General features: G+C 42.8%; 1 protein-coding gene across 5 annotated transcripts; it reads left to right on the top strand.

The window, feature by feature from the left end:
* Positions 1 to 396: 396 nt before the first annotated feature.
* LOC139358683 (uncharacterized) lies at positions 397 to 22,495 on the top strand. 5 transcript variants are annotated; one of them, XM_071080110.1, is made up of 10 exons: positions 397 to 483; positions 3,969 to 4,027; positions 4,493 to 4,517; positions 8,823 to 8,909; positions 11,938 to 11,999; positions 12,465 to 12,498; positions 14,876 to 15,183; positions 15,655 to 15,676; positions 15,960 to 16,000; positions 22,254 to 22,391. In XM_071080110.1, the coding sequence occupies exons 1-9, from the start codon at positions 456 to 458 to the stop codon at positions 15,998 to 16,000; spliced, it is 666 nt and encodes a 221-aa protein (XP_070936211.1). In that variant the 5' UTR covers positions 397 to 455; the 3' UTR covers positions 22,254 to 22,391. The 5 variants fall into 5 exon arrangements, with proteins under 5 accessions (XP_070936211.1, XP_070936212.1, XP_070936210.1 ...); XM_071080111.1 differs by lacking the exon at positions 397 to 483 and adding an exon at positions 1,716 to 1,839 and having other exon boundaries at positions 22,358 to 22,495; XM_071080109.1 differs by lacking the exon at positions 397 to 483 and adding an exon at positions 1,716 to 1,839.
* The last annotated feature ends 514 nt before the right edge of the window (positions 22,496 to 23,009 follow it).

The raw sequence follows: 23,009 nt of genomic DNA on the forward strand, positions 1-23,009 counted from the left end.
GTAACCTGCACATGTACACCCTGAATCTAACATAAAAGTTGAAAAACAGAGTGGAATCTCTGTTTGTTCTCAACATATCAGTTGTGCCCCTCTTCAATTTGAAATTCTCACTATTGACTATATTTGGGGATACCCTATTTCCCATCTGATAACTTATTTTAAGAAGCACAGAATAATAATGTGTGGACTTGGGATTCAGTTTTTGAAATAAAACACTGAGCCGCCAATGACCTTCCTGTACATGTAAAAGCACAGGTGTCTTCATGGCAGCAGTTGGACCTCACAAGCTGGATTGTGCCTTCACCCTGGAAGGTTTATGATGCCCTATCAGCATGGTGATGGGATTATGGATCTCTTGCCCTTGGTCTTAAGTGCCACTGTCTGTGCTGAGTTTTTCGAAGGTCAGAGCAGATTGAACCTTTTTGCTTTGATTTTTCCTGATTTTGATTTTTCCTATGGGGAACCTGTGTTCCTGCATTCAAGGTATATTCGTACTGGCCCGTCAAATGCTGTCTTTTCAAATTACTAGTTAATATTTTCAAAATATGTTACTTTAAAAATCCTTTGTATTTGTCATATGCAGTTGTAAGTATGTTTTGTGATTATGTTTTATTCCTTACTTTATATATTTGATTCTTGTATCAAGCAGGGTACCTTTGAACTTTTTCTTCATTTAAAAAAATGTGTCATTTCCTTTTACATCCTGCACCCTTCAATGCTCCCCATCCCAAATTAAGTTATTCCTGTGGGGAGAATATAAAATAAAAATCTATTTTAATGTAGTTTTTAACTTAATTAAGAACCTATGAAATCATCCCTTTCAAAAAGTTTGGAACAAAGTCACAGTCGTATGAATGGGTTTGAGGCTTTTCACACAATAAAATGTACCTATTTTTCTTTTTAACATGTTTTTCCTTCTTTTTTTATGAAATGTGTATTTAATAAATTTGTAGTAAGTCATTTCCATTCACATATTAATTTTAAAAAGTAGTAGGAATGTGTATTGTCTATATGTGAAATAAAACACACATTTATTTTGTCCTTTGGGAGTTATCCAAAATCACAGAACTGTGAATTGCAGTCAATCACCCAACCTACTCACCTTTCCAGAGTAATCTTAGTCAAATATTTTTTTCTGTGTCCCAATGAAATGCAGTATTTCAACTCAGAAAGATAAATAGAATGAATTGGTAGAGACTGTTAACTAAGAACATACAGTTTTATTTATACTGAGAAACAAGTAGATCATGTATGTATATATGAAGATAAAAATTAAAGGGATAATTGTATAAGTTTGCATGTAGAGAGCTTTGAAAACCTGTTTACTTGTTAATGCTGTTTGGATGGATTTTTATGACTTAGTTCTACCAATCCGTCATCCAGAGCTCTCTCAAGGAGCTCAGTGCTCATCAGTACCATGACTTGGAAACTGTCTAAGTTTAGAGGTGCTTGTATGTGTTAGTAAATAAGGCAAGGTGATACTGTTTAGTGCAGAAGACTGAATAGATAAGCTGCTCCACCCATACACTGGTGTTCATTTCATGGTCATCTCATCTGTTGACCATGGATGTAAAACACTTATCTTCAGTGACCTTCCTGTGCATGTAAAAGCACAAGTGTCTGCATGGCAGCAGCTGGACCTCACAAGGTGGATTGTGCCTTCAGAAAGTTTATGATGCCCTATCGCCATGGTGATGGGATTAGGGATCTCTTGCCCTTGGTCGTAAGTGCCACTGTCTGTGCTGAGTTTTTCGAAGGTCAGAGCAGATTGAACCTTTTTGCTTTAATTTTCCCTGATTTTGATTTTTCTTATGGGGAACCTGTGTTCCTGCATTCGAGGTATGTTCATATTGGCCTGTCAAATGCTGTCTTTTCAAATTACTAGTTAATACTTTCAAACTATGTTATTTAAAAAATTAACTTCTGTATTTTCCATATGCAGTTATAAATGTTTCATGGTTATGTTTTATTCCTCAATTTGTAAATTTGATTCTTGTATCAAGCAGGGTACCTTTGAAATTTTTCTACATTTAAAACATATATATATATATATATATATATATATATATATATTTTTTTTTTTTTTTTTTTTTTTTTTTTTTTTGAGACAGAGCCTCCCTCTGTCGCCCAGGCTGGAGCACAGTGGCATGATCTCGGCTCACTGCAAGCTCCACCTCCCGGGTTCCCGCCATTCTCCTGCTTCAGCCTCCCGAGTAGCTGGGACTACAGGCGCCCGCCACCATGCCTGGCTAATTTTTTGTATTTTTTTTAGTAGAGACAGGGTTTCACCACGTTAGCCAGGTTGGTCTCGATTTCCTGACCTGGTGATCCGCCCGCCTCGACCTCCCAAAGTGCTGGGATTATAGGCTTAAGCCACTGCACCCGGCCTAAAATATATATATAATTTCCTTTTACATCCTGCACCCTTCAACGTTCCCCCGCGTCCAAATTAAGTTATTCCCTTGGAGAGAATATGGCAAAGTCTATTTTAATGTAATTTTTAACCTAATTAAGAACCTACGAAATCATTACTTTCAAAAAGTTTGGAGCAAAGCCACAGTAGTACAGATGGGTTTGAAGCTTTTCACACAATAAAATGTACCTATCTTTGTTTTTAATGTGTTTTTTCTTTTTTTGTGAAATGTGTATTTAGTTTAATAAATTTGTAGTATGTCATTTCCATTCACATATTACTTTTTTAAAAAGAAATAAGAATGTGTATTACCTATGTGTTAAATAAAACATTTATTTTTTATGCTTTGGGAGTTATCCAAAATCATAGAATTGTCAGTTACAGTCAGGAGCTCAGTGGTCATCAGTTCCGTGACTTGGAAACTGTCTAAGTTTAGAGGCACTTGTATGTGTTAGTAAATAAGGCAAGATGATATCGTTTCACAGGTTTTAGTGCAGAAGACTGAATAAATAAGCTGCTCCACCCATACACTGGTGTTCATTTCATGGTCATCTCATCTGTTGACCATGGATGTAAAACACTTATCTTCAGTGACCTTCCTGTGCATGTAAAAGCACGAGTGTCTGCATGGCAGCAGCTGGACCTCACAAGGTGGATTGTGCCTTCACCCTGGAAAGTTTATGATGCCCTATCGCCATGGTGATGGGATTAGTGATCTCTTGCCCTTTGCCACAGTCTGTGCCAGCCAGGCCACTGGGCCATTGTGACAGACAGTGGTGCCATTTGTGTGGAGGGCACTGAGTGTGCGCTCAGGCAGACACAGCACTTTTGACTTCATCTGCTTCTTTCAAAACTGGGTCTGAATTATGATAAAGTGGTTGGTTTTAGGCCAAGCAGGTGTATTTCATAGAACCAATGACTTGGGAGTTCAGAATCCTGGGCTTGAATAAGCCTCTGATTAAGCTTATTAAGCTTATCAGCTGTGAAATTTAAAACAAGACATTTCACTGATAATTAAGCCTCATGAGCACTTATACTGTACACTTTACCTACGTCGAATCATCACCACAGACATATGGCAGCCTGGGCGACAGAGCGAGACTCTGTTAAAAAAAAAAAAAATTCACACATAAACAAGAGCAGAACCCTATACCCTCCATGATAGAAGCAGCAGCACTGTACGTGGGTCTGTGGAGGTTGAAAGGGACTTGGTAGATGTCAAGAAGGTAGTGGCCATCCTGCTGGGTTTTTAAAGGGTCTGAAGAAGTGACAGGACACTATGGTTGAATCCTAGCATGTATTTTAGTATTTGTTCATTTGGAGTTTGATTATTTCACGTTGCTTTCATTTGCCATTACCTGGAAAGCCAGGGGCTCCATTCTCATTTCCTTCCTGCTCTTTCTTTGCCTTCCTTGGTCCATGAAGAGGATGGTCCAGGAGAAGCTCAATCCATGCTTGTTAACCAGGCACACCCCTAAGTTCTAGTCCCTTAGTCATTCATGAATAGCACCACCAATGAACTGACAGCCATGCTGTGTCCTTCCACATCCCCTAGGTGACTCGAAGAAGCCTTCCAAAAAGCATGTGAAAAGGGAGCTCTACTCTACTTCGACGGTAAAGTAGCCTGTCTTTGCCTAAGATGTAAATGTTGTTTTCTTGGTTCCTTTATTTTTCAGTTGATATCAGCTATGGGAAAATTAACCGGTACATTATAGATGTTAGATAATATTTCCTTGGGAATGGAGGAGGTGTATCTTACCAACTGACGCCTGATTCCAGAGGACGACCACAGTTGGCAGTGTCAGACAGTACAGGGTGTGTTAAGGGATATTCTCTTCAGGAACAAGTTTTCCACTTTAGATAAGAATTCTGTCATTGCCACCCAAAAATTATCTAGACAGAAGCATTCTTCAGGAAAAGCCCCTGTGCTTTCTTAAGGGAACTCTACTCTAGAGTTGAGGCTTTTGACTTGGACATTCTTTCCCACCTTCATTACTCAGTTTCCAAGTGAACAGAAGACCTGTGCGAACCATCCATAGCATGGCCTCATTCTCAGAGTGTTTCCTTCTCTAATTACAGGTGTCTTCATTGAGCACCCTTGATGGTACGTATTCTGGAATCACTCACTGGCTGTTAGAAAAAAACTCTCTAGGAAATGTGGAGCCTAACTGCTGGCTTTTGCCTGGAGAGCCTCCATGATCCAAGACACCTGGTGGGAATGAGGATGTGGGGTATAGTAAGAGAAACTGGTTTTCCAGGTGACAAACTCCTTTTATCTACGTATAGTTCCTGGGAACGTGCTCACATTAGGTTGTGTGGGAGTGTGTATTAGTGCGGGGTGGGGGTGGTCTATGTGCAAGTCTGCATGATTCGCTTGTGAACGTGTGTCTGTGTGTGTTTCCCCCAGGAAAAAAATGTGTTTGCCCAGCACAACTCTCAGTGCCATTTTTCTTAATTTAACAAATCAGATCACATACTTTACTTACATTAGTTCAAACCTCCTCATGGACATATGTTGTTAGCTTGTTTATTGAACCTCCATGCCAGATGGAGAAACTAAGCCACAGAAATAAATGTGCCCCGGCTCACTTGCTACGCAGTGAGGAGCCAAGATGTTTACTCATATGGTCCCAGTGTTGAAGGCCTGAACTACAGCCTCTACTTACCAGCCAGTGAAGGGATCACTATTCACCATGCAAGGGAGCTCCAGCACCCTCTATGCCTGGAATTACCCAAGCCTGCAGAGATCTCAAACGCCATCCCTCACATAAGAGAGCCTCAGTGATCTCAGAATCCAGGTAGCTATGTAGGCATCTCCCTGCAGGTTTCACGTAGTCCTTAGTGTGAAACCGACATAGAAAGCCCGTGTTTCTGATCAAATCACAGGTTCTGAAACACTAAGGGAGGCATTAATTAGGACAGTGTGGTGCCTGCATGTCATGGCTGGGTCTCCTCAAGACAAGGCTCAAGTCCAGTAAGAATTGGGGAGATGCTTTAGAGTCTTGGCCACAGTTCCCCACAAGCCCTCTGAGCTACACACTTTAGGGATCATGACCATTAAGTACTCAAATTATCACTTGGTTGTTATCCGGGTATCTGTCGTCCTTATGGTAACTCTCTTGTGAAGCTGGTGGGAGAGTGTCAGTGCTGGAGCTGTGCCTCCCTTCTGGGTGGACCCTCCCTGTGTTAGCAGGTAGGTGCAGGCATGGGGGTCAGCACGCTCAGTGGATTCACACACACAGCATTGAGCAGTAAGGCTGGGCTTCATTATTTACACATTTTCAATAACTGATAATCTTCATAACATAAAATAAACGATGTACTACATTAGAATACTGTCCCTCGTATTGAATCTTGTGTCTCAAAAAAGGCTTGGTTAAAGTCACATGTGAGGTTCCATTCAACTGATGATACATGCCGTAGCAGCAGTTAAAGCAGTCATTTGAAAAGGCTTTTACTATAAACTTATACGTGAACCTGAAGTGGGGGATAAAAGAGGTGATTAGCTCCCCTGTGCAATGTTTCTATTACATGAGTGGTGGAGGACAATTAGGAAGGTGTTGGAGGGAACAGAGCAAAGGATTGGACAGGTCTATTGAACCCATAAGACTATGGTGAGGTTAGTGAATGAGACTGGTCATTTTAGGTCAAATTTTACCTCGTGTGTTCTTTCCATGCTTTCTTCCAGTAGTTCCTTCTTTTTTTAAAATTTTTTCGAGACTGAGTCTCGCTCTGTCACCCAGGCTGGAGTGCAGTGGTGTGCTCTCAGCTCACTGCAAGCTCTCCCTCCCAGGTTCATGCCATTCTCCTGCCTCAGCCTCCCCAGTAGCTGGGACTACAGGCACCCACCACAACGCCTGGCTAATTTTTTGTATTTTTAGCAGAGACAGGGTTTCAACATGTTAGCCAGGATGGTCTTGATCTCCTGACCTTGTGATCTGCCCGCCTTGGCCTCCCAAAGTGCTGGGATTACAGGCGTGAGCCACTGTGCCCAGCCCCTTCTATTTTTTGTTAACCAGGTCACTGTTGCTAAAATCCTCACTAAAAGAGGACAAAGCTTTGTAATAACATAAAAGCTTGTAAAGTTGTGATAGCTCAAATTTTACAAAATACTGGGGGCTTTTGCCTGAGACCTGGATGACCTCGTTGTATAAGAATGGGGGGTCCACTGAAGACTACTGGACTTCTGGGAAGAAAGATCTAAGTTGTCTTTCTGTGATATGGAGTTAATCTTAAAGCCAGGGACATGGTAGTCTCTAAGTCACATAGAAGGCTCTGAGAAAGGAAAATGAGGTCTCCATTTTCTGGATTTAGGATGTCTCTGAGCAAGCCAGGGGGTCACAGAAGAATGCAGAGAAATAAATAATGTGGGTAATACATATGTTTATAGAATCTAGAAGAAAACATCAAGATGTACATTTTAAAAATCTAGAGTTTTGACAAAGACAACTAAAATATAAGAATCTTTAAAACTCACAATGCAATATCAGGACCATGTGGCTTCCTTTTATTTCTACCAAATAGTAGAATAAACATAGCACCAATCTTGTGAACACATTTCCAGAGAATACACAGAGTAAACACAGCCTTACTGCTTGATTATTTCCAGGGAATCGTGATTGCACTCCTGCAATAACAGACATTACAGAAAAGGGGAAGGACAGAAACACTTTTCTGAAGGTAGAAGTCAAACCCTGAAAGCAAACATTAGCAATCTAGCATCAGACTTTTTCTCAGAAAGGAAGAAAAACGAGATTTTATGGGGGTTTTCGCTGGGGTTCATGGGGAGAGAATCAGTAGCTTTCTGAGATCACTTTTAAAGGATTGGGAGAAGAGACAGGGCCTTTGGGTTAATGGAAGGGACATTTGGTGACAGAGGAAAACAGAGCTTGGGGCGAACATCAGAGAGGATCCTGTGGTTATGGAGAGGTCTCCCTAAGAAGAGACAGGACTCTGTCCCCTGTCACAGCAAGGTCTAGGGATGGATGTGGAGTGTGTAAATTAGAAACTGAATTTGGCTGTGGAAAGAATGAGCAGAGAAGACGCACCCAGAGCTGGCGCAGCCACTGCCCATTCTCAGCCAGACCTTATTGCAGGCGGCTCTGATCAATAGTCAAGGAGGCAGTGGAGGTGGCAGACTTAATTCATTAAACCACCAAAGCATCAGCCCACATGGCCACTTTTCCAGTTAATTCAAAGTAGCTTGCATATTCAGGTTTGATCAGTGAAAGGGAAGTTACTCTTTGCAGACCCATCTTTTGACAAGCATTTTGCAGTGTCAGAAGGTCTGAGCAGCCTTGGGAGGCAAGGAGACCCTGGTCCCTCAGTGTAGTCACTGGAGGAGACAGTCACTGACAGGCAGCTGGCAGGGTGAAGGGAGAAGGGAAGAAGGCCACAGAGATAACAGCCTTTAAAATAAACTGTCATATTGAGTTGGGGGGGGTCAAGGATCTGAAAGATAGAGGAAGGAGAATTCTTTATCATTAAGGACCTGTCTTTGTCTCAGGCATCTCCTCCAGAGCATCACCTTTGTCCACCCACACACCTCGGGCTAGGAGGACTGGAGAAAGACAGTGAGGGGGTCTCTTGGGTCTCTGGCACAGGGCGTGATGTAGAGGTGTCAGTTGTTCAGGAATCTCTGTCTCTAGGGAACCAAATACATTTCCCATCTCAGATCCTTCCTCACTGGGGTTGGGGTTCTGCTCATCACCATCGCTGAATGCCAACACTCTCAAGTGTAAAATCTCAGCCACAGCCCCTCCTCTGCTGTCCCGGCAGGGCCGACGTTCTCCATAAGCCATAAGGCATCAGGCCCACAGAAAAGCCAAACAGGAAACCATGCGCCACTGCCCCGGAGCCATCCAAGCACCCTCTCCATATTCAGCCACTACTAAGTGTCCAGCTTATTCCTCCTGCCATGTAGTAAACACTTAGAGAACACTACTGAAGTACCAGTCTTCTCTTAAGATTTTCCTGTATTTAGTGATTTTTTAGCCCTATACTGTGATATTAAGAAGTAGGGCCTGAAAAGTATTGCTAAAATTTCATTATGACAGTGCAGAGGACTGAGGGCAGAGGGACGACATGAGCTTGCCAGGTCCACATCACTTAGTGGAATTTGAATCCGGGCCCGCACTCTGCACCAGCCCTGCACTCGCAGTCGTCCTGCTGTATTCTCTCCGTGAAGGCACTGCCCACAGTCTGTCTGATAGAGGTGTTGGGTGCTCACTGAACTCCATGATCTTCCTGAAATCCAACTTTGATTCAGCAGGCTCTGCTTGGAAGCCTGTAAAGGACAGGATCATAAGTTTAAACTTAGATTATCACTATTTTCCCTCTGGTCTTCTGTCAGCAAGATGTCAACAGTCCTCTCTATTGTAAATGCATTAACTAGCATCTTCTCTGATAGGTATTTTAAGAAGATATGCCGTATCCACCTCTCAGGGTCAGAGAACTCGTAGCTCCTGGGTAAAGAAGGGAATATACCCAGTAGAAGGTACTGTGGAAATTCATTAAATAAGTTGATTCTAGAATCACAATTGTGGGGAGTATTCAGTGTCCCATATGTAAGAGGAAACTATGAAGAGACTAAGCTATATTTTTTAATGTGTCAGCATTCTGATTTGCGGAGTCAGCAAATATTACGACAACCACAAAGTAAATATCCACTTAAAAGTCAATTTTGGTTCATGTTTAATGATAGACAATGTTTCAAGCTAATGTCTAGAACTTACCTGGTTGTTAAACATTAGCATAGATCTTCCTGAAAGAATGGTGCGATATTATTATTTTTAAATTAATATAAAGTAAGTATAAATCAATTGACATAAAAATTGAGCATATGGCCAGGTGTGGTGGCTCATGCTTATAATCCCAGCACTTTAGGAGGCCAAGGCGGGCGGCTCAATTGAGGTTGGGAGTTGGAGACCAGCCTGGCCAATATGGTGAAAATCCGTCTCTACTAAAAATACAAAAAAATTAGCCAGGTGTGATAGCAGGTGCCTGTAATCTCAGCTACTCAGGAGGCTGAAGCAGGAGAATCACTTGAACCCGGGAGGTAGAGGTTGCAGTGAGCCAAGATCATGCCGTTGCATTCCACGCTGGGCAACAAGGGCAAAACTCCATCTAAAAAAAAAAAAAAAATTGAGCATATAATACACAAAGTTCCCATATTATTCTGTCTCCTCACCCTCACTTCCTAATTTCACCTATTATTAACATCTTACATTACTATGGTACATTTGCTAAGATCATGAGAAAATATTGACACATTGTTATCTGAAGTCTATCATTTGCATAATGTCATTCTTTCTGTTCCACATTTATATGACGTTTGAAATATTTATAACAATTATGTTCACCATTATGTTCTCATAAAGAATATGCTCACCTCCCTAAAAATCCCCTCTTCTCACTCATTAATCTCTGTCTTCTTTCTCCAGAAACCTTGGCAACTATTGATATTTTTACTATTGCTTCAGTTTTGCCTATTCCAGAATGTCATATAGTTGGAATCATATATTATGTAGCTTTTTCAGATGAATTTATTTCACTAAATTGATGTATATTTAAGTTTCCTTCATGTCTTTTTTATACCTTAATGGCATAAAATGCACATTAAATCACCAAATAATATTGCATTAAATGGATTTTTGTCTTTTTATTCACCTCTTGAAGAATTTGGTAGATTTCATGAGAGAAACCATCTGGGTCTGGTGCTTTCTTTTTTGGAATGCTCTTAATGTGAATTCAACCTATTTAATAGACATAAGCTTATTAAAATTATCTAGGATTCTGGTGTGACCTTAGGAAGAGTGTCTTTTAAGGACTTGATACATTTCACTGAGGTTATCGAACTGTGGTCATAGAATTGTTCATAATATTCCTTGATTATCCTTTTACTGCCCAACAGTTCAGTCGAGATGGCTCCTGTATTATTTCTGAAATTGGTCATTTGTGTTATCTTCTTTTTCTTGGTTAGCCTGCGTAGAAGTTCATTCATTGTAATTAGCATCTCAAATAACCAACTTTTGGTTTTAATGATTTTCTGATGATTTCAGTGTTTTAATTTTATTGACTTCTGTGATGCTGTTTATTACTTCTACTTGCTTTACATTGCATTCCTTTATTTTCTACAGTTTCCTAATTGAAACATGATATTACTGATTTTAGATTTTGTAATTTGTAATATATTGCATCCAATGCCATGAATTCCCCTCTATGGACTGCTTTTGTTACATCCAGAAATCTCATCAAGTCACATTTTCATTTAATGTAGTTAAAGGTATTTTTAATTTTCTATTGAAACTTTAATCCATGAGTTATTTAAAAATGCATTGCTAATTTGCAAATATTTGGGGATTTTTCTGGCTCTTTTACATCTGTTGATTTTTTGTTGTCAGGTGTGTGTTGCAAAAGCGGTGATCTATCTCATCTTGCCACCATCCAAGATGGCCCAGGATGTGGGCTCTCCCTGAGTGAATGTTCGGCAATCTGGCAGCCTGATGTGGTCGGCCTCTTCCTTTAGTCTGAGTTTGCTTTCTGCTTAGAAAGGGCCATTCTCAGTTCTGGCAGGGAGTTTTCCTAACATTGAGAGGTGACATTCTCACTCCCCAGTGCAGCCTGCACCTCTGGCCTGTGGTCAGCAGACAGGACAGAGACCCTCAGTAGACAGAGTTCAGCAGAGTCTCTGACCGAAGTGCATCTTCAGAGTCTGCACCTAACCCCCTGTGACCACAGGCAGGCTCTGTGTCCTAAAGCAGGAGGAACTGTGCCACCATCCTGATTGGAAATTTGTAAGGATCACCATGTTACTCAAGTAAGGTCTTTGGAAAGTGTCGTGTTACTACACTACTGTTTGTTAACTGCTTGTTGGTGGCCTGGCTGAGCCACACCCTTTATGAAAACCAGGACCCCTCAGCCAGTGTGGGTGTCTGTGCAGCCTGAGACCCTCATGTGAACAGTCTTTTGCTGCTTTATTTGTCATCGTGCCTTACGTGTAACTTTCAGCATTTGATTACGCCTATGTTTTGTGGTGATAATACTTTCAACTATTCCTGAAATATTGTTTCAGTCTTATCTGTTTGGGGTCAATTGCTGAGGATTTCATACAAATTGATGAAGTTTGTGAATCTAAAGTTGTACACAAAGGGAGACATCAATCCTACAAGCTAATATTGTTTTACAGGGTTTAGAAAACCATTTAGCTGGGTTTCAAACCTCACGGTGTGAGCAGTGGGACTCTCATCCGATTATAGCATGTGCTTCAGTACCATTTGTAGACTGACTCATTCCCGTTGCCTTAAGTTGCCATCAGCAAAATGCCAGGGACTCTGTTTCTCGCTCCTCAGTTCCTTGTTCTTGCCTGTCTTTCCATGAGGGAAGATTTTCTAGCAGCAGCTCAAGCTGTGCTTTTAATGAAACACATCTGCACACACTGTCCTGTTGTCCACATTAAGCAGAGCTCCCTGAATAACTCATGAACAAAAGCATCTGTGACTAACTGTTGCTCTGTGTCCTTCTAGCCCTTGAGGAGTCTCCAACTCACAAGGACAGAGGAGATGGAGAGAGGCTGGTCAACGCGAGGGTAAGGTTGCGTTGCTTTCCCTGAAACAGAAATGCTTCTTTCTTGGCGTCTTTCTTTTTCAATTGACTTTACGTGTGAAAAAATGACAGTGTACATTACAGGTATTAAATGCAGTTTTCTGAGGGGGTGGAAGAAGCGACTCTTAGCAACTGATACATAATCCAAAATGGCATATACCTGTGACAGCTTCAGGTTGTAGACTGTATCCTTGGGGTCCTTGTCCTTGGAAGCAATGTCTTCTCCTTGGATTCAGTATTTTGCACTTGCCAAGCTACGTGGACCTGAGAGATCCACCACCCAGAAGCTGATATCTTTTCTAGTGTGTATCCTACCCTTGTTTGGGGGGTCTTGAAGTTGACCACACTTTCTGATCTTGTTTTCAGTATTCACTGAGAGAAACAGAGCCTTGTACAAACAATCCACAACACGACGTACCCCTCATAAAGCTTTGTTTCTGTATTGCAGGTGGTGCAGGTGGTCCCTCTAAGGTTTGACTCTAGTAAGTATTCTGGAATTACTTGCAAAGAAAGCAATCTGAATGCAAAGAAAGGTGTGGCATCCTTGCAGGTTTCAATGTGAAGAGCCACCCTGAGCCTGGGACTGTGATAGGAATAAGCAGAGTGGAAGTGTTTGTAAAAAAAACCCGAGTTCCCCAGGGAAAAAATTATGGCCAATTTTTGAGGAAGCAGCTGTGCTCCTTTTTGGGTGGTACTGAGTTGGGTGCTTGAGGATTGGTGGTGTCTTGTGTGAGGCTGCATCATGTGGGGGGTGTGTGTGTGTGTGTGTGTGTGTGAGTGTGTGAGTGTGTGTGTGAATGTGAGTGTGTATGTGAGAGCGTGTGTGTGGTGTGTGAGAGAGTGTGTGTGTGAGTGTGTGAGAGTGTGTGTGTGTGAGTGTGTGTGTGTGAGAGTGTGTGTGAGTGTGTGTGAGTGTGCGTGTGTTTGTACAGGTGAGGCTTGTGTTTTCTCAGGAGAGATTTCCCATTTATACAACTCAATCACCAGTGTCCACTTCCAACAATAAAATCCATCCCCCTCTACTCTCTCTGTACAGTGACTCCTCCACCCTCACCAGAGCCATCCCTGGGTCTGGCTTCTTATCCCCACTGCTCAGGTGGAGAACCTGAAGGGCCAAGGGGGTGGCCCCAGCTCCCAAGTTCCTGAATGAAAAAGTGAAAACACGAACCCAGGAGTGTGGGCCAGTGCTGATGCTGACATGCACTTAGTCATGGGGTGTTCCCCACCGCACAGGGAGTCCAGCATTCATGTATAAGCACTAAAGCACTGAGCCTAAGAGGTCCCAGACACTGCCCATCACCATAAAGTGGCCTCCGTGGTCACACGACCCAGGGCAGTTATAGGCGCATCTCCCCACGGACCGGTGTAGTTATCAGTGTGTCAAAAGCACAAGGATCCCCGGGGGTTTGGGTCAGCTCACAGACTTTTCTTTTTTTAACTTTTATTTAAAGTTCAGGGGTACATGTGCAGGATGTTCAGGTTTGCTACATACATATACATGTGTCAAGAGTTTGTTGTACAGATTATTTCATCACCCATATATTAAGCCTAATATCAGCTATTTTTCCTGATCCTCCCCCTCCTCCCACCTCCCACCCTCCAGTAGGCCCCACACTCACAGATTCTAAGAGAAGCGGGGGACCATGCAGGCCAATGTGGCCCACTTCAGTTGTGAAGTTAATTTGCTCAGCAACTGGCCAAAGCCTATAAGGATGGGTGATGTATTTTAGTAGATTTAGTAATATTATCTTCCCAAGCCCTAAAATGCTGAAATCCTGCCAGCTGAAAATGGTGAGGAGGGACAGATGGGAACTCTGTGCAGCACTTGGTTATTAGCCTGGCTTCCGTCCCCTTGTGGCAACTCTCTTGTGCATGTGGGTTAAAGACCCTCAGCCTCAAGCCAAGCTGCCTCCATGAGGAGCCATCTCACTATTGACTGGCTAGTGCGGTGTATGGCCACCAGCCCAACTGAAACAAAACGTGGCTTTAAAACAGGTGTAAATCTCATACAACAGGCAAATGCAGAAGCAGCATGTCTTGCAAGTTGTAAAGAAGACAGTCGCAGTGTCGCTGGACTTCAACGTGGGTAGACGACATGAGGGAACTCTGTCACTGAATCACGGCAGAGTTCAAGGCCACTTGTAGACTATTTTGTGTTACACAGAAGGTGGCCTTTAGCTCCTAAGCAAAGACCTCTGTTTCTCATTTCTTTCCTGTTCATCTTATTGGTCATCCTTCTTCTGCAAGGAAAAAGAGCCGAAGCAAAAGGCAGTTTCAATATTAATCTGACCGAGGTTTTGTGCAGTTTATTATCATCCAGGTAATCAGGTGCAACCCGGTCTGCCTAGCTTCCCCCCTGCCCCTGCTCTGTGTTTTCGTTTAATAAATATTTTGGTTTACTTACTATGTGTTAGATTTTCTGGCGACCACAGAGTAAATGAGATAGAATATGTTGACAGCTAACTTAGATTTAACATAACTGACAAAAATTAAGATTTCTGATTTCTTGTAAAAATATTTAGTATGTGTGAATGCATGCTGAATGTAAAGTGGTTAACAAAAAAAATCACACTTGCACTCATGGAGGGCTTTTCAGGAATTTGTCAATTTCTATTTTTTTATATTTCCCCACTTCACTGGATAAAGCATATCTGAACCTGGAAGCTGATTCCCACTGCAGAAAGCATTCTGAGTCATATCCCTTAGCTTCTCTAGCGCAGGTCCACCCGGGAGGATGGCCCAGCATCAGCTCGGCCCATGCTGTGATCAGCCACCTCCATGCACCACACCAAGCAAGCTCCCTGGGTGATTCACAGTCTCCACCACCAGGGCACTGACCTTTACTCTGTGTTCTCCTAGCCCCCTGTGGGGACCCTATACAGGACATCTCTGACAAAGACACTGTATATGACATCTGCGATGAGGACGCCGTAGACATCTGTAACGAGGACACTGTGGACATCTGTAATGAGGCTGCTGGACCTGACATCTTGAATGACGCTGGAGACATCTGTAATGAAGCTGCTGTACGTAACATCACGAATGAGAATGCTGAGGACATCTGGAAGGAGGACACTGCAGAAAACATCGCTAATGAGGACATTGTTTACAACATAACTAATGAGGACACTGAACAACACACCTCTGAAAAAGAAGACGCTGCCAAGGTAAGACACTTTTCTTTGTCTTGAACAGAAATGTTACTTTCCTGACTTCTTTCCAATCAGTGTAGACATGAACATCTGCCAGTGTGCATTATTTATGACATCTGCAATTCCCTTGGTGTGGTGCTATTGATTGGCAGCCTCTCACCAACCCATGCCGGGCACACGGGGGCGTGGTAGATGGCGGCATCCACGATCCACCGCAATGCAGAGGTGTTTCCCTCCACAGCACGTTTCCCCCGTGGATTAAGAGTTGTGAAACTGCCAATCTAAATACACTTTAAAGATAAATTCTGTGGGAAAAGGTCTTGTCTTTTCCATAGGTGTCCTCCGTGCTAGTTTTGGGGGACTTTGACCTTTGACTCAATCACTATACCCTTTCTAATTTTCCCAAGTTGTTGAGAGAATATCAGAGCTGTGTGACGTGCATGGCATCATTTCACCCTCCTAATGTTTTCTTTTCTATAATTGCAGGAGCCATTTATATTGGAAAACGGTACGTACCCTGAAATAACTCACTTCCTGAGGGAAAAACGCTGTCTGTAGGGTATAGAAACCTGATTCTGGGCTCCTTTTGGGAAGGAGGATTCCCAAATCATTGCTCTGATGAGAGCAAATGATTTTGCAAGTATAAAACAATGTCCAGAGAGGCTGGAGGGATGTCTGTGAACCAGAGGAAACACCAGGGGATCCTGTGTGAAGCACCGGGGCTTCAGCTGGGGTGGGAGGAGTGGGTGGGCCTCTCTCTAATGACTTATCCTGGTGTTTGTGTTTTAAAGATCTGTTTTTGGAGAGCATATCCGATGATGAGGATTTGTAGGTAGGTAACTACTTTCCATGTTAGATCCAATGGGAGAGAGTTCCCAGGGCCTTCGGGGTATCCATGCTGCTTGGGAGGTTGAGGGAGGGGGCATGAAATCAAAAAGAAAAAGGAAATATGTGTCAGACTGGATTTGGTGTTTTCCAGGTTTCTTGCCATAATGTAAGAACTGTCTCTGTGGGCTGGGAGGGTGCTGTGTGATTTGAAGGAGATCTTTCCCAGAACACCTGGCCTTTTCTGCCTCTGCCAAACATCACAGCCTTTGGGTTGGACTGGTCAGCACTGCTTGGGATTGTGCAGAAGAGGTTTGGGGTTGCATCAAGTGGCACCTGTGGCGAACAGAATCTGAGGGACACAACTCCCTCACAGGCACTTACTTGAACCTGGAGACACAGTTCTCCTGGTGTGTGCCCAGGGGTGCAGGAGAAATTCACGGTCATCCTCTGAACTTTTAGGACTTTAAAAAGCACTCACGTTTCCATCTCGCTGTTGACTCCTGGCTTAAAGGGAGCTCCCGGGGTGAGTGACGGAGGCGGGATCGGACCCTGGCAGTCTGACGGCAACACCTGTGTTCCTCTGCACTGGGCCATGGACGACATTACACACCTTTGTGAGAATCAGAAATTATACACCTTTGTGAGAATTCGCATCTGGAATTGAGATGGACCTTGAGTCATATAAATAAGTTGGAAAAGATGCATTTTATCACCCTGTTGAAAGAAACCATTTATTTCTCACTCCAGCAGGATAAATGGTTTTCAGTGTCTACTTAACTGCTCATTGACTCTTACTGTAGATGAGGAGGTGGCAAGCAGCCCCTGCCCTCCCCGCGTTGTAGGCCCAAGGTAACCAGCAATTGGCTGCATATAACGGAAGAGGGTGCATTCGGAGGTGTCTGTATTAACGGGACCCGCATGATATGGGTGACAGCTATTAGGGTGAGAAAAAACCTGGGAGCACAATGAAATGTGTAAATATGAAACCAAACATTGTTGAAATCTCCATGGTACTTTAGTAGTCGAAGTCATTCTTGTGGTCATCACTGCCTTTCCCAAACATAACAGGCTACTTAATATCACACGGACCCATGCCATGAGGAATCAGTTTGTAAAATGCCAATAAAGCCATTGCCCGTATAAGCCACAATATTTCATCCATACATTTCAATGTCCATGTGTAAATATAGTTCAAATGTCAGAATTTATTATTATCTAATAGAATATGCATGGTATATCCATGAGCAATAACCATTATACTATTTCTATTAACAATTATTTGTATGATGAAAAACGCAGACTCCCATTCTTGGAGTTTTCTGAGTTTGCACACATTAGCATGACAGCCCCATGTCCACCTGATGTGTGCCAGCAGGAGGCCAGGAACAGAGGCTTTTCCTATTAGCTAAGGTTTCTAAATGTATTACGTATTCATGGTTAGAAATTACTCTAAATATCATAAAAGGTTAGCAAGGAAGTTTCCCTTCCACTCTGAACTTCCAAACACCAAGTCAACATTTTTGTTCACATATCATCCCTACAATCTACATGCAAATAGAAACATGCGCCTGGCATGCATGCTGATGCGTGATCGTGTTTATACAAAGTCCTCTGCACCTCTGCATATGCCACTGGGCAATGCACCTTAGTTATCATTCCACATTTCAACTGTAAATCCATTGTATTGTTTCAGAGCTATAAAGTACTGCACCCTATGACTCTTCCCAAAATTACTTAAGCACCGCCCTCTGGGTATCCATTTGTTCTGTTTCCAGTCTTGCTCTTATGACCAATGCTGTAGTGAACAGCACTGTGTTGAGTGAAGTGGTGAACGTGGCATCTTTGTCTTGTTCCAGTCCTCAGGGGGGACGCTTTCAACTTGCCCCGTTCAGGATAATGTCGGCTGTGGGTTTGTCATAGATGGCTTTTATTACCTTAAGGTATGTCCCTTCTGTGCTGATTTTGCTGAAGGGTTTTAATCATGAAGAAATGTGGCTTTTGTCAAATGCTTTTTCTGCATCTATTCAGATTATCATATGATTTTTGTTTTTAATTTTATTTATGTGATGTATCACATTGATTGACTTGCATATGTTAAACCATCCCTGCATCCCTGGTATGAAACCCATTTGATCATGGTGGATTATCTTTTTGATATGTTGTTGGATTCAGTTAGCTTGCATGTAGCATTTCTTATTATTCCATCTGTGGAATGTATTGGTTTAAGTAATGAAAACATGTTCTATCTTCACTGCTTAGCACTTTCTGTTTCTTTAACAGCCTTCCCAACAGGGCAGCATAAAAGCAGGAGCCCTGCTAGTCTCCCCTTAACCTGGAATCCCCCCTTCTCCACAGCTCGCTCATTGGACAGGATAGACTGGGCACCCAGGCCTCATGGTAAGGACATGCTCCGTTACCTAGAGGTGCAGTGCCTGGGAAGGCCAACTGTGGAGGGGCGCTGCCAGCTTTACAGTGATAGAGGTGTTCGGAGGGACTGACCACCAATTCATAAGGCTGTGCTTTGTTGGTGACGTCAAGGATTGTTTCGCAGATTGTTGGGGAGGGACAATACCAAGGCCTCACCTGGTCCTGGTCCTGGTCCTGGTCCTGGTTTGCACAAAGGCAATAAGAGAGGAATGGTCAGGGCTGACCTGTTGCTGTGCTGGGGAGGAAGGTGCTGGGCTGAAATTCAGGAGGCTGAGGATGCAGCAGTCCCATAGGAGGTACATGACCTTCAGCATACGGTTTCTTAATTGATGATAAATGGAAATGATAAATCATTGACGATTTTTTTCTATCATTGGATATCTACTCTCTACTGCTCGTGCTGTTCCTGTCTTTATGGGGAAGATGATCAATCAGTGTGTGCCATACTGAGTGGAAGGAAGGAGAGCTGCAACAAAAATTAAGGGAGGATGAGGGATGGGAGGGCCCTTCATCCAGGTGCTCGCAGAGTCCTCCTGAGGAGGAAAGCCCCGTGTCTTCCCTGGGGAAGGAGTCGTGAGGGCTGTGTGACTCCCACAGTGAAGTGTGTGGTATGTCTGAGGACACCCAGGCTGGTCCGTGAGGAGCCAGTGGCAGAGTGAGAAGCAGCAAGGCCAGGAGGGTGGCTGGAGGCCAGGCTCCGGGTCATTCTCTACGTGATGGAAACAGCCAGAGCCCAGTGGGCTTGGAGGTGCAGGACGTGGTAACTGATGACAGAACAATGTGGAGGGGTGCCAGGTGTCAAATCCTTACTTTGTTCTGGGCATTGTGCTAAAACTTCCTGTGGCTCACCCCTTTTAGGGGCTGAAAGTTGCAGAAGTTTAGGAAACTCGCCCATGATACTGGAGCCCCCATCTCCTGCCCTAGTGCTGTCCCCCTTCTCACCCAGCCACCACCTGTTTCAGGGGAACACACAGAAGTGATAACCTCTTATGGACATACAAGTAAATTCTACTGTTTTTGTTGTTCACAGGAAAAAAAACATTGGCTCGTGTGGGTTGGGAAGGTGAAATACCAGAAGTATTTAATCTGGTTATTTCCACCAACATGAATCCTATAGTATTGAAATGCATAGGTTAGCATTTTTGGCCAATTTACTCAGCATTCCGTGTTAAAGGCTCTTTATTTATTTATTTATTTATTTATTTATTTATTTATTTATGAGATGGAGTTTCGCTGTTGCTGACCAAGCTGGAGTGCAACCGCATCTCCGCCTCCTGGGTGCCAGTGATTCTCCCTCAACCTCACAACTAGCTGGGATTATAGGTGCTCACCACCCATGCCTGGCTAATTTTTTGTATTTTTAGTAGAAACAAGGCTTCACCATGTTGGTCAGGCTGGTCTCGAACTCCTACCTCAGGTGATCTGCCTGCCTCAGCCTCCCAAAGTGCTGGGATTACAGGCAAGAGCCACCACACCCAACCTAAAGGCTTTTAAAATTCACTTGTATAAGCTGACTTAGTTTTCTTTAACCTTGTAGAAAAAATACAAAAGTGGCAGTCTCTTTTATCACACAAATAATGTCATTTTAATAGAGTTTTTTTCTTTTTCTTTTCTTTTTTTTTTTTTTTTTGAGCCAGAGTCTTGCTCTGTCACCCAGGCTGGAGTGCAGTGGTGTGATCTCAGCTTACTGCAAGTTCTGCCTCCCGGGTTCACTCCATTCTCCTGCCTCAGCCTCCCAAGTAGCTGAGGCTACAGGTGCCCACGACCACGCCTGGCTAATTTTTTGTATTTTTTAGTAGAGACGGGGTTTCATCATATTAGCCAGGATGGTCTCAATCTCCTGACCTTGTGATCCACCTGCCTCGGCCTCCCAAAGTGCTGGGATTATAGGCGTGAGCCACCGCACCCGGCCAATAGAGTTTGTTTCTAATTGATGTATTATGTACTTTTCATTCACTAATTAATTGCTTACATTTGAAGTGTTTTATGAATTAATATTTAATTGCATAGATGAACATTACTAGTCATAGGCATTTTACTAACCAGTACTCATTAAGCATAGCATGGATTCATGTGATGTTGCACACTGAAAAGAGTGAGGGTCGTGATCAACTCAGTGTGCCACTGGAGGCTATATAAGTAAATAGCAAACTGTTCTCATGAATACAGAATGTTGGCAAACTGACAAACTGCGTCTGCCACCCAGAGGGAATGCTGAGAGCAGTCACGCCCCAGGTGCAGCATTTCTTGAGATTAGGCACATCTGAAGCCTGTTAGCAATAATGTGAACCTGTGAACAATTGAGAAGCTGACTAATCATTGCCTCCTGCTCCCTACTCTTTCTACTCAATAAATACGAAGGGCTGTAGAAGCTGAGGGCGGCCGCCCTTGCCCACTAGAAGCTGGGAGCCCTCTTCTTCTTCCCTGACCCCTTCTTTAAACAGTTTCTTTTTTCCTTGGTTTTCATTTCTTCATTCGCCCTCCTTCATTCAGTCCCGCAGTAACAGCGGCAAACCATGGGGACTGTCACAATGTGATGTCAAGGAGCTATTTTATTTGGTGAAAGGGAAAAGATAGCACGAGAACAAATGCAAGAGCTGGACCAGTGGAGACACCGACAGTGATTTGTCTAAGATCTAAATCACTCTGTTGTCTTCCCGGCCTCCTTACCATCCTGATCACTGTCATCAGCATTGTTGGGTCCTTTTAGCACAGATTTCTCAAAATGGGCAACACTGTAACACTTGGAAGCTTATGAATAATTCATATAATTTGTAAGAGGGCAATTTCGGAGTACCTATTTTAAAATTCCAATAACCTGGGAATTTCATCCCATGTCTGGAGTGTTTTATGTAAAATATTTCCACAATTAGGAGAAATATGTGCATGGGGATTTTCTGTGTAGCAGTGTTTTGATAGAATAGAAAGTTGGGACAAACCAAATTTCCATCACGAAGGAAATAGTCATACACTGAATAATATACAGCGAATATTATGCAGGCTTTAAATATCAAAAAAGAGCTCAATGTCTGACTTCCAATGATCATGTTGAAGTGCGTCACAGCTGGTTGACATTTGATTTTCATGTGGGAACTCTGGAAGTCTGCCTTAGTGATTTTACATGCGGCTAAATTTAGCTAATGAAAAGCTATTCGAAGTATGGCAAAATGGAACTTTAAAACAGTATCTCATTAACAACCAAATGGACCTGTTTCACGTAGAGCCCACGCATTCATCTGCCTGCCCATCACTCTGTCTGTCCACAAGGGCATCATTTGTTAGTGGAACTGAGTGCTCACTGTCGAGCTGACAAGCCCATACCTCCCTGTTCCTAGTCACACATTAATTCTTCAACAAATCCCTTTTGATTATGATTAAGCTTAGCCTCTATTTCCAATTGCTTCCCCAAACGTACTTCTCACTGTTCTCCCATCACACCCTTCAGCCCATCCATGCGGGGTTCCTTTGCTTTTCCCACCTTACACTAAACTCCATATTTTTACTCCCACTTTTACCTCCTCTCTAAGACAAAACAAACAAAACTAGCATTTTAAAACTTAGTTGTAATATTTTTTCCTTCATGAAAATTTCTCCAACAGCCACTCCCATGGCCCTGTGTGTTCTGGATATTTTTAAATATTGGGTATAAGGTTAAGCACGTCAGGATATGCTGTTTTGGGCTGCATACTGTTTTGTTTGTATTGATTCTTCCTATTGGAGGCGTGGTAATTGCCTTCTCCTCCTCTGGGGAGTTTATGCCAGTGCTCTTGAATAAGATTGGCAGACAATTTTTCTTTTTATACTTAATAATTTTTTTGTTTGGTCTTAAGATCATCCATGACTGGGGACTTTATCACAGCTGGGACTTCATTTATGGCTGGGGACTTCATTTATGACTGGAGACTTCATTCACATCTGGCATCTTCATCTACAGCTGGAAGCTATATCCGCAGCTGAGGCATCATTTCTGGCTGGGGGCATTATCCACGGCTGGGATTTCATCCATGTCTGGAGGCATCATCCATGGCTGAGGAGTTCATCTGCAGCTGTTTTGCCAGATCTGTATCTGAGTCCCAGATACAGATTATTAAGCCTAGTAATTGTATTGAGTTCCACTTTTATAGTTTTGTAGTTTTAGTTTCATAAGTTGTTTGTTGATAATTTAATGAAATAAACTAAATCAGAATTACCCCCTTTTAATTATTTCCTTGTGTCAATATAGAAATAATGGATTTAAGGAAACACTGAGATGCCCCTGTCTATGTTTGTGAATGAGAGTGTTGGGTGTAAAGCCTTTCTCTGGCTTCCAGAAGATTGCCCCACCTTACACTTGCTTTCTGTGGGTTCCAGAGGCTTCCATTTGAAAGGGGCCTCTCTTCCCCACTCTGCCACACCCCACACCAGCTCTCCTGTAACCCACTGACTTTGTAAACGCTTTCTTCCACCTGCACCTCATTGAATTCAAGACTTTGGAAAATAGTCAAAAATTCTAAAAAGGTGGGGGTGGGTGTGATCTGGAAATCCATGCTGTATTATTTTTAAGGGAATCTACTGGAAACTATTAGTTTATGTTTTAAATAAAACCA

The sequence above is a fragment of the Macaca nemestrina genome, chromosome 15 (assembly GCF_043159975.1).
Source record: "Macaca nemestrina isolate mMacNem1 chromosome 15, mMacNem.hap1, whole genome shotgun sequence".
Lineage (NCBI taxonomy): Eukaryota > Metazoa > Chordata > Mammalia > Primates > Cercopithecidae > Macaca > Macaca nemestrina.

What these genes read in the sequence shown, in the direction of transcription:
- LOC139358683 (XM_071080110.1), top strand. Translation starts at nt 456, where the DNA reads ATGGGGAACCTGTGTTCCTGCATTCAAG. An exon ending in GGGAATATACCCAGTAGAAG is followed by an intron (nt 8,910 to 11,937) that starts GTACTGTGGAAA and finishes GTGTCCTTCTAG; the next exon opens with CCCTTGAGGAGTCTCCAACT. An exon ending in GCCATTTATATTGGAAAACG is followed by an intron (nt 15,677 to 15,959) that starts GTACGTACCCTG and finishes TGTGTTTTAAAG; the next exon opens with ATCTGTTTTTGGAGAGCATA.